At 43.0% G+C, this 14,526-nt stretch overlaps 1 protein-coding gene across 8 annotated transcripts in view; it reads right to left on the bottom strand.

Annotated features, from left to right (window-relative positions):
• LOC147120410 (formin-like protein 2) overlaps positions 1–14,526 on the bottom strand; it is a 375,571-nt gene that overhangs the window by 99,061 nt on the left and 261,984 nt on the right. For all 8 annotated transcript variants that reach the window (XM_085986300.1, XM_085986294.1, XM_085986293.1 and 5 more), the window contains exon 3: positions 6,010–6,090. In XM_085986300.1, coding sequence (XP_085842426.1) covers positions 6,010–6,090 — 81 coding nt within the window. The remainder of the gene's footprint in view (positions 1–6,009; positions 6,091–14,526) is intronic.

Below are 14,526 nucleotides of genomic sequence, written 5' to 3'. Positions count from 1 at the left end.
GTGATTTCTGTTGTGATTCCATCGGCGAAGACTGCAACAGCGCACCCTGTGGAGGAGCTGGGTATCGCTGACAGCAACTTCCAGATTTCTGCGTTTAACTGCGCATGTGCGGATGCCAGAATATGCTGTCAGTTTTACCCAGCAATAACAGCGAGTGCAGATAGCCTCGTCACCGTTATTACTACCGCAAATTCCAGGCCAATATTAACAATTTGTCTTCCCCGTAAACTCCATTTATTTTTCTTCTTAGTCTATTTCCAAAACCACTCTGATCTTGAAGGTGGGAAGAGAGGTATGAAAAGTTGACAAAGAGAGCAGGTACAATCTTAAACAACAGTATTCACTGTACAAAAAAAAAATTTTTTAGTAAGTTAAATATCCCCATTATAACTGTGAAAATGCAAAATTTATAACAACTCTTGGTTTTAAATTCCATGTGGAAAGCAGTCCAGGACTCAACTATAACCAAAATTAGTCATGTTCAATATCCATTCTAACTCCACTGGTGTCAGACAATGGATTCCAAATGGCCTGCACACATCTATGTTTCTGAATATTAGCAAAATATATTTACATTTCGACTGAAACATGTAATATGGTATAATTAGAGAAATGTACTTAACTATTAATTACAGTTGTTCTTGAACACATGAAAAAGGTTTGCTATATTTTTGGATTAATGCAGAAATGCTACAGTAATCCCCAATGCTGAAAGATATGGTCAAGCACCTTGCACCACACCAGTGACACTGGATGCACTACTAATAGCTCATTTATATAGCTTTGCCTTTCCATAAGAATAGAATTTTCATTTTTCTGCTGCACAAGATACTGTGCTGGGAATTCATTGATGGCTAATGATTTTCATAGAGACTCACTTATCTTCACAATTCATAGCAACTTTCTTCCAGAGTCAAAGCAATTTGACTGATTTCAACATTTCCATGCCCAGTACTGTATGTTTATTATCTGTTTATGGTAGTAGATTGTTGCATACGGTATGAAAAGAAAACTTTAAATCATCCTCACTCATGGGACCATCAATTGTGTTTTATATTTCCACATGAGGCATATCTCCTATAATGCTGTAATGTGAAGAGCATTGGCTACAATGAAGAAACTGTGGATTGCTCCTTCATGCAAGCACATACGGTCAATAACGCAGCTTATAAAAAGTCCAGTACATAGTATGCTTCTGCTATGCTTGCAATTCATACTGGCCTAGAAATTGGGTATAGCCCCGCTTGGGGCGTTAGAATTGGCGCAGCTCAAAGTTTATAGCCAGACGCAACTTATCGCCACCTGACGCGATATTGGGTTGCATCGCCCCTAAGGGTGATTAAGGTGCGAATTCAGGCGTTACACGGGACTCCTAAGGCGCTAAACTTCCGGCGCAACCCAATATCGGAGCGGACGGGCGCAGCGCAGGTGCTCTCAATTACCGATGACCACGAGACTTCCAGGCATGGGCCAGCTCTTAAAGGGGTGGGTCAGTCAGCTTCAGCATCCACACTCTGCGCCTTGCAGGCCTCAGAATCGGCGCAGGCCCTTCTCTGGCGCTAAAAACTTGCACCAGATGGAGAAGGTGAGACAGAGAGCAGAGCGCTTCACCAATGAGGCTCTGGAGCAATTGGTGGCCGCAGTGGAGCGCCGGCGAGATGTTCTCCACCCAGACAATGGCAGGAGGCCGAATCATAAGGACTACTGACGAACTTGGAGGGATGTATGCCAGAGGGTCAACTCCAGCAGCATGGTGACATGGAGCCCTGTCCAATGCAGAAAGAAATTCAATGACCTCACTCGGGTCGTGAGGGTGAGTGTTGTTTCTGCAAACTTCTGCATCCCTTCATTTGCACCTGACTTTATGGCTACAGGGTGGGCTGTGCCCCATTGGCCATCTGCCAGCAAGCACCCATGGCCCTTTCTGGGCACACACATGCACATTTGACGCACGGCGTCATGTAAGGGTTCTTGCACCATGGGGGGCATGAGATGATCACTCAGGGCATAATGTAAGGACTCTTCCACCATGGGGGGCATGAGATGATCACTCAGGGCATCATGTAACATAACTTCCCCTCCTTTCCCCTGCAGTCCAAGCTGGCGAGGATTGGCAAAGACCAGCCTCGCACCGGTGGAGGGCCTCCACAAGTCGTCACTCTCACGGATCTCGAGGAGAGAGTCCACCAGATTCTTGGAGGACGTCTGAGTGGTCCTGTAACCATTGCAGCTGCCGACCCCATTGTCGACAGCGATGGTAAGGTTCTCACCTTTTACAACTGTCTCCTTCCACTTGTTCCCCCCGCCAGCATGCTTTCTCACTGTGGACCCATGTCATAGCCTTGCCACAATCTGGCATCCCTTGCTGCCAAGCTGTCCTTTTGCTAAAGCCACTCTTCCACCTCCCTGCTTTCAGATGCTGCATCACCAGCTCGGGAGCCAGGCCCTCAAGATGCCAGTGCCAGCGAAGGCTCAATGAGAAAATTACTGTCCAACAAAAGGTCAGCAACTCTCTCCAGCAACGATCAGAATGGCCAGCCCAAATGGCTTCAGCTTTTATACTAGTGCTGTCCCCTTTAAATAGCGCCCCCTGAGTCCGAGAAGGGCCTGGGAACGCTTAATCCAACTGTCACTAATAGCGCCAGGCGGAAAGGTTGCGGGCGCCACCGAATATCCGGTCAGGGGCGCCAAAAAGGCGTTGCACACTGAAATGACGTCATGATCTGCCTGCGCCCGTGGGCGAGCGCAAAGTGTTAGCGCCGGCGCTAAAACGATACTCAATATGGGAGGTGGCGCTATATTCACTGCGCCCGCCCGAAAATTGGGTAACGCCCCAATTCTCGGGCTCCTTAGGCGCTAACAACCGAATTTCTAGGCCACTATGTTCTAAAAAAAACACGCAATTGAGTTTTGTGGAACTTATTTTTCACTAAATAATGAAAATGCTGAAAGTCTACAATGTATGTGTTTTGTCCCAGGTTCCTGAAAGTGCCGAACCATGCTATTCACCCTTAGTATAGAACCACAATATGAACTCGTTCCCAATGGGATGTCTCCGTCAAGGTCAAAAGGAAACATCTACACTTCCTTACATGCTCGCTGTCTTGCCCTGCCTGGTTGGTTTATAAGCTAGTAAAATATTCCAGCCTCTACATTTAAACTGAAGGCACCATTTAAAAACTCTTTAAAAGAATACAAAGCCAGGATTGTTCAAGCTGGAAGAAATAATTTAGTGCATTTCTCTCATCATACTGTGCTACAAAAAAATAGCGCTGATAAAATCCACACAGGATACAAGAACATCTGTGCTGACCAAATTATTTTTTTTAGAATCATACAGTGTTCATGGAAATAACGCTGCTTTTGCTTCAGAAAAACCAAGACATTTTACTTTCTTTATTCTGATACTGAAAGGGGATGAGCACATTGAGTATTTTAAATGAACTCGTTACTGATTATTTCAGCATGTTCATTAAATTAGTAATCATAGATAGTAAACTCTTCGGTTTCCACCTCACAGCAATTTAAATTTTGCATGATAAGTCAATATTGTGATCAGCATATTCTTTTAAAATATACAAAATGGGGATAATTTTCCAATTCTTTATAGCAGGAAAATAAAATTGCAGGAACTGATGTACCAAGACCATCCCACTAAATCAGGCTACTGATTCTCTTGGCGTCCTTGGGAGTCAGGCATGTGAGATCACAATCTTGCATCCTCCCACTTCAAAACCGCAATCTCACACCCCACTGTGCTAATAAATTCCAACTTCATATTTATTTTGGTTTCTCTTGCTGAAGTGTGTGAGAGAAAGAAAAAGTTATGTACGTGGCGTTTTTCTAGTATTCATTGTGCCTGTGAAAGTCTGCCATTAAATCTTGAGGTACTATAGTTTAAATATAAGGCTTTCACTATGAATGGTGGTCGTAGCTCTTCATCCATAGTGCACATTTAGTTCCTCTTGTTCTCCAGCTGCAGAAAACAAATAAAAATCCTAACAGTATAACTCACACCTATAATCAGGTGGAGTGTGTGCAAAGTGGTTGCTGTGTTTGCCTATGTTACAACTAGCTTCCTGGGGGACGATTTTGCCAGCCCTGGGGCGACGGGTTTGGAGGCGGAACTGCCGGGAAAATGGCAGAATCTGGGGGCGGGTACCCATCCCGCCTCCGTGTCATCTTCCCAGGAGGCAGGTACCCGACCCGCGCCAGGTCCCGTCTCCCGGAGGCGGGAAGGTGATTACGGCCACTTAACTGCCTGTTAACAGGTAGTTAACAGGCAGTTAAGAGGATTATCCCCGTTTTTCCAGCAGAGGCGCGGGCTTCCCGACGTCGGGAAACGCCGCCAGGGTCAGCGAGGCGATCAGTGGGTCTGCGGGGGTGAGAGTGGTCCAAAAGTGTGCTGTGGAGGTGAGTGATGGGTGCAAGTGTGGAGAGGTAAGTATGTGAGGTGAGTGAAAAGTGATAGACAATGTTTACTTACCTTTGTTTCTTCCTGCAGGCTTCAACAGTTGGGGAACCGGAGACTCCCGCATCTCACCGGCAGAGATGACAGATGGCAACAGCCATCTGATTTCTGCTCAGGAAATAGGTTTGATGAGTTTTGAATACAAGGACTCATCAAACAACAGAGAATGTCAGTGTTTGACAGCTTCACAGAGCTGTCAAACGATGACAATTCATGACATTTTTGACAGATGAAACGTCATACGCTGACGTTCTCTGTAACCAGCTTCCCCTTAATTGGCCTGCTAAACCCGCTGGGCAAGCTTAGGAAAAATCAATCAAGGAAAACTAGCGTGGGTTGGCCACAATTCGATGGAGGCGGGACTAAAACCTGACAAGCAGCAGTCCCGCCTCCAACGCGCCCCCATTGACAAAATCACCCCCCTGGTGTTCGCAGTTCCCACCAAAAAGCTAATTTGACTCAAATTGTTTGCATGAAAGGCCATTTTTTTCTCAAACAGGAATTTGACATTTTTCCATCTTCACAAACAATCTTTGGTCCATGCTGAAAGCAGCCACCTGGTGAGTAATTTAGCAGGACATCACTGAGCTGAGTCAGATGTCACTTTTTCTTCTTCACCCATAACCACCAAATGGTGGTCAGCTAATCTATGTCAACATGGAGTATGCAACATATCACTAAACCGAAAATGCCTGCTCTTGCAGTTACATTTCTTTCCGCCACTTAAAGACCACAGTAATGTGATTAGTGAGAAGCAATCAATTAGCTAGGAGGGACCCCGAGCTCCCGGTGGCCTGTCACTTTAATTCACCGCCCCATTCCCACTCAGACCTCACCGTCCTCGGCCTCTTGCATTGTTCCACTGAAGCTCAGCGGAAGCTCGAGGAACAGCACCTCATCTTTCGATTAGGCACTCTGCAGCCCTCTGGACTCAACATAGAGTTCAACAATTTCAGATCATAACCTCGGCCCCTATCACATAATATATATTTTTTTAATCCACACTTTCGTCTGGACTTTTTTCTTCCCTCCCACATGACAGCTGTCCTTCATTCTGCCAGGGCCATTCACACAATATCTCTTAATCTCTCCTGCTTTCTATCCGATCACTGACCTTCCCTTTTGTTCTTTCACCCCCTCCCCCTTTTCCCAGCCCCCACTTGCTTTAAAATCTATCCCTTTTCCCGCTTTTTTTCCAGTTCTGACGAAGGGTCTTCGACCTGAAACGTTAACTCCGTTTCTCTCTCCATGGATGCTGCCCTGGCCTGCTGAGTTTTTCCAGCGTTTTCTGTTGTTATTTCAGATTTCCAGCATCCACAGTATTTTGCTATCGAATTAGCTAAGAGGCACTGATAAGCTTCTGATGTTTCCCTCTAACCACCTTTTTTGCATATGTTAAATGATGAAAACATGAACTTGGATGAAACAATAGCTCTCCAAGAGCTAAAGAAAGGAAGGAGGAGAACTCATCAAGAAAGATATGGCACTAGCAATTACAGTAGAGTAACTCCAGTTATTTTTTTAAAAGTATTCCTTACCTTTCTGGTTACAGCTGGATCGAGATAACCTTTCAATTTCAGGATATATGTATGTGGAGGATTTTTCACTTGAAATCTTTCCTATAGTGAAAGAAATATTCATACATTAGTTTGTGCAATTTGATCACTTAAATCTGAAATCATCACTGAACTTCAAATTGTTTTCACTTTGTGTTTTTAATGTACCTCATACTTAAATCTACTCTGTCTCCTATTCAAGGATTAAATTGTTACTTATAACTAACAGTTCAATGCAGTGCACAACACCACCATGAACAGTACCAAACTCCCAACATACCAACGTGATATTTCTATTGCCCAAACTCAGGCTTAATTTACTCCCTCAGGAGGCATCATTATCTAACTGTGCTGCATCTACAGTTAGCACACAAATGCACAAATGTTGTGCTTCAAGTCTCGAGTTCAAACCCAACCAAAACACCAGAATAAACATCTCTCTGTGATGACAGTGTGAATACAAACCCAAGCAGGCTCAATACAGCTTTCACTAGATAGCAAGTCCAAGCATTGGATAGTGCCAGCCAGTCTAGGAAGTGCTTTATTTTTTTATATTTTTTCCTTGCTGGTGTACAGTTCCATGGGCACATGGCTCGAGTTTTGACAGCCTGGGTCAACAGGTTGTTATTATGATCATCACAGCCACACCAAGTTCTGTCCTCACCAAACAGCTACACACTAATTTCCAGAAGAGGCGGGGGCATATGTAAGCAATTAGGAGCACGAATCATGGCAAACTTTCTCCTCCAAACCAGAGCTACTGAAGCCAATTGTAAATACTGCACCATTGCCAAACCAGTTCAGACCGGGGATCGAATCTGTGATTTTCTGGTCTGCTAGGCTTAGCTACTTGCTGGACACTAGCCACTCGAGCAGCCAGATAACGATAGTGCCAGGAAAGTCCATGCAGTACTATTACAGACCAAATGGCTTTTATATTGTAAAGTACTCCCTCCAATTTTACATTCCCATCCATGAAGCATGCATACAGCTCATTCATGAATAGCAAATGCTATTTTAATAAATCAGTTTCTTATGTGTACAAAATTCATTTGTGACTCATAGCTTCTGCAAAGAAAGTATACTGCTTGAGTAGGTATCCTTTGGTTAACTCAATATTATCGCACATCTAGCCTTTGGAGTATTTAACCAGAGATCAGAATGCAGGCAATAGGTGACAAAAGTGACCCATTTTCTCCATCACTGATATCCATAATTTCTCCATCACTGATATCCATCATTTCTCTTCAGATAATGAAGCAGTCCATGCCCGCATGCAACAAGACCTGAGCGACGTTCAGGCTTGGGCTGATAAGTGACAGTAACATTTGCGCCACAGAAGTGCCAGGCAATGACTATCTCCAACAAGCGAGAGTCTAACCAACTCCCCTTGACATTCAACAGCATTACCATCGCCGAATCCCCACCATCAACATCCTTGGGGGGGGGGGTGGTCACCATTGACCAGAAACTTAACTGGACCAGCCACATAAATACTGTGGCAACAAGAGCAGGTCGGAGGCTGGGTATTCTGTGGCGAGTGTCTCACCTCCTGACTCCCCAAAGCCTTTCCACCATCTACAAGGCACAAGTAAGGAGTGTGATGGAATACTCTCCACGTGCCTGGATGAGTGCAGCTCCAACAACACTCAAGAAGCTCGACACCATCCAGGACAAAGCAGCCTGCTTGATTGACACCCCATCCACCACCTTAAACATTCACTCCCTCCACCACCGGCATACAGTGGCTGCAGTGTGTACCATCTACAAGATGCACTGCAGAAACTCACCAAGGCTTCTTCGGCAGCACCTCCCAAACCCGTGACCTCTTCCACCTAGAAGGACATGGGCAGCAGGCGCATGGGAACACCACCACCTCCAAGTTCCCCTCCAAGTCACACACCATCCTGACTTAGAAGTATATCGCCGGTCCTTCATCGTCACTGGGTCAAAATCCTGGAACTCCCTCCCTAACAGCACTGTGGGAGTACCTTCACCACACGGACTGCAGCGGTTCAAGAAGGCGGCTCACCACCACCTTCTCAAGGTCAACTAGGGATGGGCAATAAATGCTGGTCTTGCCAGCGACCCCCAGATCCCATAGGTGGATTTTTTTTTTTAATCTAAAAGCCAAGATTTTAAAAACATAATATTTTTATAGACTTTATATCTGCCTGGTTGGTTTAATTACCTTGTTATATGTATAGTGTGCGTAATGTTTTTCTTAATGCTTTTTTGGTCACTCACTATAATTGTGATGCTTTACAAGTGAATGAACTACTGGAAGTGATCAGTAAAAACAAAACAAACTTCTTACTCAAACTTTTTTCTTCAACGTATAGGGTTTTGAAACCCACACCTGTGGAACAATAAAAATGGCAAGACTCTGGAACTGAATTACTGAGAGTTACACTTGTGCCTGGAGAACTACATTACGCAACCATCACTGTTATACAGTACACAACCTGGCTCCACTGTAGAGTTTGATTCACCACATTGGACCTGATTAAGAGGCTGGCTGGCTGTTGGGCGGGTAGGCCTTCAGTACAAGGCTGCAGCCTGCCACAGCCGGGGAGCAAGAGGAGCGAGGGATCAAAGGCTGGGGTGGGAGTATGCCTGATCGCGGAGGGTTGGCGAGGCAGGTACTCTGGATCCAGCAGGTAAGTGAAAAGGCACTTAGCTCCTGGGTCCAGCAGACCTCGCCTCCCTTTAGCCAGCGGGTTTCCCCAAGGCCAGAGTTAAATTTGAAATCGTAGATCAATATTAAGCACACAGCCTCATTATTATATTTAAATTGCCAACCCAGCTCCTGGGAGTGTGTTGGTTGCCCACCCAACCCCCCACCACCTCCGTTAAAACCGGAAGTGGGCAAATTGGGGTTGGGATTCAGATTTTTAACACTTATACCTCCCACCTGACCCAAACTCACCTGTTTTTTGGGGTTAAAATTCCCCCCCAATAATCCGGGACAAAATTAATTGGCATGTGGAAAAGTATGGGCTAATAAATGAAAGTCAGCACAAATTTGTTTGAGGCAAATCGTGTTTGACTAACTTGATCGAGTTCTTTGATAAAGTAACTGAGAGGGTTGATGAGAGTAGTGAGGTTGATGGTGTGTATATGGACTTTCAAAAGGCGTTTGACAAAGTACCACATAATAGACATGTTAGCAAAATTAAAGCCCATGGGATTAAGAGGGACAGTGGCCAAAATAAACCTCAGAGTACAAAAGCAACAAAATTAAGCTAAACTTTTATAAATCACTGGTAAGGCCCCAACTGGAGTATTGAGTCCAATTCTGGGCACCACACTTCTGGAAGGGTGTCAAGGCATTGGAGAGATTGCAGAGGAGATTTACTAGAATGGTGCCAGCAATGGGGGGGCTTCAGTTACGTGGAGAGACTGGAGAAGCTGGGGTTGTTCTCCTTAGAGCAGAGAAGGTTAAGAGGAGATTTAATAGAGGTTTTCAAGATCATGAATGGTTTTGACAGAGTAAATAAGGAGAAACTGTTTCCAGTGCAGTGGGGTTGGTAACCAGAGGACACAGATTGAAAGTAATTAGCAAAAGAACCAGAGGTGACATGAGGAAACTTTTTCTTTTTTTACACAGCGAGTTGTTGTGATCTGGAATGCACTGCCTGAAAGAGTGGTGGAAGCAGATTCAATAGTAACATTCAAAAGAGAATTGGATAAATACTTGAAGGGATAAAAACCACAGAGCTATGGGGAAAAGAGCAGGGGAGTGGGATTCATTGGATAACTCTACCAAAGAGCCAGCACAGGCAGGATGGGCCAAATGGCCTCCTTCTGTGCTATATAATTCTATGATTCTAGGATCTGTATTCTTTTGCAGGTTAGCAGTACCTCTTACTGTTGGTTCTATTAACCACTGCTGTCAGCTAGGGTGACAGGCATGGCAGTGAGACTTCTGCAACCCACCTGTGCCCATATTGAGTACCATCTGGCAACTCATGGTAGGGTGTAGAGAGGCAGCTAAGTGCAGAGAGCTCCCTGTATTGATGCTGATTGAAAATGGCAGGCCTTGTAGAGGTTCTGGAGCCCTCCTCCTTAAAAATGTACACATTGTAAAAAGGGCCAATTTGCAGTTTACTTTATGCTTTAAAAAGAACAAATTCATTAAGGTTGGGGCCGTATGATGGTACTAGGCATTGGGGCACTAATGCTCCAAACTACAAATTGAGAATGTGCAGCTCATATGTTAGAGCAAGCAGCCAAAGTGGGCATCTGTGAAGGCCCAGAACCACACTGCCTGCCTGCCTCCTTCTCAACAAAGTAATGGGATACAAGCAGTAACTAAAATATAGCGTAAAAAGTTACGGTTGACTACCCTTAACAAGAAAAAAATTATATATTGCACTCAGTTGGACCTGTTTTGCTGACCCCTTCAGGGTCAGGTACTATAGCTGATAAAGGGTTAAACCAGCTGTCCTTTATAGCATGCTACCATTGGCATGTTGCAGGGGCAGGAATCCTCAGCTACAGCTACATGAATTCTCAGTCCGTCCACTGTGTCACAGACGAGAGTCTTGAGCCAATTACCAGGGAAGAGTAGATGTGGTGGTAGCTACCACGGCTAAAGATCCCCACCTGCCTTTCACGATGGGAGGGATGTGCACTCCACCACCACCCCCCCCCCCGGCCGGATGTCAACCAGTATTCAGAGACCATATTCTAGTCCCCACTCACCAGGGCTCGAATCTTGTGTCTTCTGACGCAGAGGCGGGAATTCTACCACTAACTCAAAGGCTCGCTCATTAACTATAATGGAGTCAAAATGGCTGATTTTGAGGCACTCCTGAAATAATTTTAAATTTTTTTTTTTAAAGCAGGAATTGACTTTTTACATTCCCAGTTTATTGCTGCAGATTGTTAGTTGTAGAATCACTACATTTTAGCACCAACTCAATGTTGTGGCATATTGCTTTTTTAGTAAAACAGAAAATCTTCAGTTACTTTTCCAAGGCAACAGCTGAAACACTATATTAGCAAAACTATTACTGGTGTATCTTGACCTTGGTAAGTGAACTCCTTTTTATATAATCCCTGAACATCCAGTAGCAGGTACTGAGCTATGTGATTCATTCTCAACTTACATTTCCTACTTCTGCTTACAAGTTTGGATGAAAAATGAAAGGGCTAAGTTCAGTACTTATTCAATGAGCTTAGAAAAAAGAACTTTCTCCCAATACTATTTTTTTTCTTTGGTTAAATGCAGTAGGAATCTGATAATTCACCTCAGTCACAATGTAATGATTAAACCATGGCTCATCATCTACTGCAAGAATGATAAAGACAGTACATACTCCCAAGAAATCAAAATCCGAACATTCATCAGAGCCAGTTCTCAACATGTTGCACCACTTAGTAAATTGGGATTTTTTATCTATCACTGCTAAAGCCATAACACAAATACTGAACAAAGAAAAATGTCTATTTTACAAGATTAGGAATGATATCTGTTCAAGTGTTTTGTCTGCTGTGTGAAGTCCCAGTCTTCCATGCTAATTCAGGGAATGTGTTGATTGCAGCCATGTGGGAATATTGCTCGTGGTTATTAAGAGCAAAACGTACCATCCACTGTTGCTGCTGTAACAATTATAACCCATCAATTCTGAACTAGGCTGAAAAAATTAACATTTACTGCACTGTAAAATCATCTAAGTTTCATTATTTAAACACTTTCTGAGTCCTGTACTCAATGTTTGGTTATTTGTTACTATTTTAAAATGTTGTTAGCAGTCTTTAAGAGAAAAAAAGCTAAAGATAGTATAAATATACCCAAAATAAATGAAGAAAAAGCTCTGCTATGGAAACATTTTAGAGGGAGCCAGGCAATGCAGTCTATTCATATGCTACAGTGTGTTCCTGGGTTTATTGTGCTTATTGCCATTTTCTAGCAAAACCATCATTTCTTGTTTCACAGCTTTTAAAAGAGAATGTGTGCTATTACTTTTAAACATCATCAATATCTTGAATGGTGCAATGATATTAGCATTTATAGATATTTCTTTACTTCAGTATGGGTCAAATGTTTATCGATTTGAAATGTAATTTGGAGATATTGGGGTAGATTTTTCAACTTGCCGTCTGGGCGTAAAATGAAAATTGGGCGCTTTCTATAACGGGTGGCCGATCTGCCATGCCAGTTTTATGCCCAGGCGGCAGATTGAAAATCGACCCCATTGCTTTAGCAATTAGTATCTTCAATGTATTAAATAGACAAGAGGTTTGAGACACACTGCCCTAGCCAGGAAGACAGGAAAATGGATTCTGGGCCAGAACTTCGGGTCCCCACGGGTGAGTACGCGCAGGAAACCAGAACATCCGTTCCCTTAAAGGAAGGGGTTCACAGGTCGAACGCGTGCGCCGGAGAGGCAGCGCATTCGCCTGGAACTTCTGTTTTTTTGCAGCTTTCTCCAGGAGGGTAAGCCTCCAGCAGTTACACTTTTAAAAAGCAGTCGCAAGGCCTGCTTTTAACAAGGTAAGTGGTGAATTAAGTAAAATTAAAACGTTTTTTCCACAGGTTTATTATTTGTAAATACTTTAAAGAAAGGTAAGTTTATTTTTAGCCCCGTTAGAAACTGTAATTAATTTTTTCAAAAATTTAAATTATTGTTTAAAATAGTTATTTTATGTAATTTATAGTTATTTTTAAAATGTGATTTAAAAAAAAAAAAATTATTTGAAGTTTTAGTTATGTTTTGGGGCTGAATTGTATTCATAGTTTTGACTCTATGAATACAGATTCCCTGCTACCATTGGCTCTCCATGGCCCACGTGATCCCAGGGGATGCTTCGAACTAATTGCGCCCCTGGGATACGCAAGCACTGCGCGCCGGCAGTTGGAGCGCGCTGGCAGTTGGAGGAGGCCCAGGATTGGAATCCCACGCGGGCCCAAAGCTCAACGGCCGGCGCGCTAGGTAAGTGCAGGTCGGAGGCTTGCACCCGCGGGAAGCCTCCGACCCGAATTTCTGGGCCATTAGCTGAACTACTGAATGCTGCTGAGTATAATGTTTTTGAATCTTAGAAAGAACTGTAAAACAAGTGCAAAATAAGATCACCACTGGTATATAGCAGCTGCCACTTAATTTACTGCATGAATTAAACTGCTGAAAAGAATACTTGCAAGTCAATTTTGTAAGTATTAAACACGAAGAACAAAAAATATCAGACAGATTATGGTAAACGAGCAGTTCAGTTGCCGGAGTGGTGTAGTAATGCACGGTAAAAGCCCACAACTCTTTGAACAAGTTTAGCATTTTTAAAAACAAAAAGAGCTCCCTCAAAAATTCTGAAACCAGCATAACTGGCTTATGCTCACTCACTTGCCACTTACACACATTCTAGACAATTAATGCGCCTGGCTATGCTTTGCACTTTAATGAGCTTGCTCTCCTATTCCAGCATAAAATAAATGTTCATTATAAGCAGAATCACTATTTTCTCAAAATGTTTTATAGAAACTGTATTTTATCGCCAACATTAACTTAGTGAAAGCATTTTTTTTGATTTTGTGGAAATTGGGAGTAACATATTAATTTAATGTTGTCTTTGTTCGGTTTCTAGCATCATTCCCTTTACTGCTAAGGCTTAGCCTGCTTCCAAATGATGTACTTTGTCCTTCAGATGCTGTGGGCTACATTTATCCACAACTGCTATAATGCTCACGGAGCTACCACCCTATCTCAGTGCTGCAATGCTGTAACACAATGGGTACAATAGTGTAGTGGTTATGTTATCAGACCAGCAATCTAAAGGCCTAGACCAATAATCCAAAAGAATGAGAGTTCAAATCCCACCATGGTAGCTTAAGAATTTGAATATAGGTTAACAAAAAAAAATCTTAATGTAAAAAACTGGTTTCAATAAAAGTTACCATAAAGCTATCGGATAGTCATAAAAACCCAACTGGTTCATGAATGTCTCATAGTGAAGGATCTTCTAGGAAAGAGTGATTATAACATGGGTGAATTTCAAATTCAGTTGGAGGGTGAGAAAGTTGTATCTTCAAACCAGTGTCCTGATTTAAATAAAAGCAATTATAAGGGCAGAACTGGCTAAAGTGGACTGGAAAAATAAATTAAAAGGGTAAGACAGCTGAAATGCAGTGGCAGACATTGAAGGAGATATTTCATAACTCTCAACAAAAATATATTCCAGTGAGAAAGAAACATTTTAAGAGAAGGAAGCACTATCTGTGGCTAACTAAGGAAGTAAAGGATGGTATCAAATTGAAAACAAAGGCATACAATGTTGCCAAGATTGGTGGGAGGCCAGAGGATTGGGAATTTTTTTTAAACCAGCAAAGGATGACTAAAAAAATAACGAAAGAGGATGAATTATGAGAGTAAACTGGCAAGAAATATTAAAATAGAAAGTAAGAGCTTCTACAGGTATATAAAAAGGAAGAGAGTAGCTGAAGTAAATGTTGGTCCCTTAGAGGATGAGAATGGGGAATTAATAATAGGGAACGGGGAA

This window comes from Somniosus microcephalus, chromosome 4, assembly GCF_052327205.1.
Source record: "Somniosus microcephalus isolate GS21.2 chromosome 4, FLI_Smic_1.0, whole genome shotgun sequence".
NCBI classification, from domain to species: Eukaryota; Metazoa; Chordata; class Chondrichthyes; order Squaliformes; family Somniosidae; genus Somniosus; species Somniosus microcephalus.
Note: the sequence above shows the minus strand (reverse complement) of the source record. Positions and strands in the feature narration are given on the sequence as shown.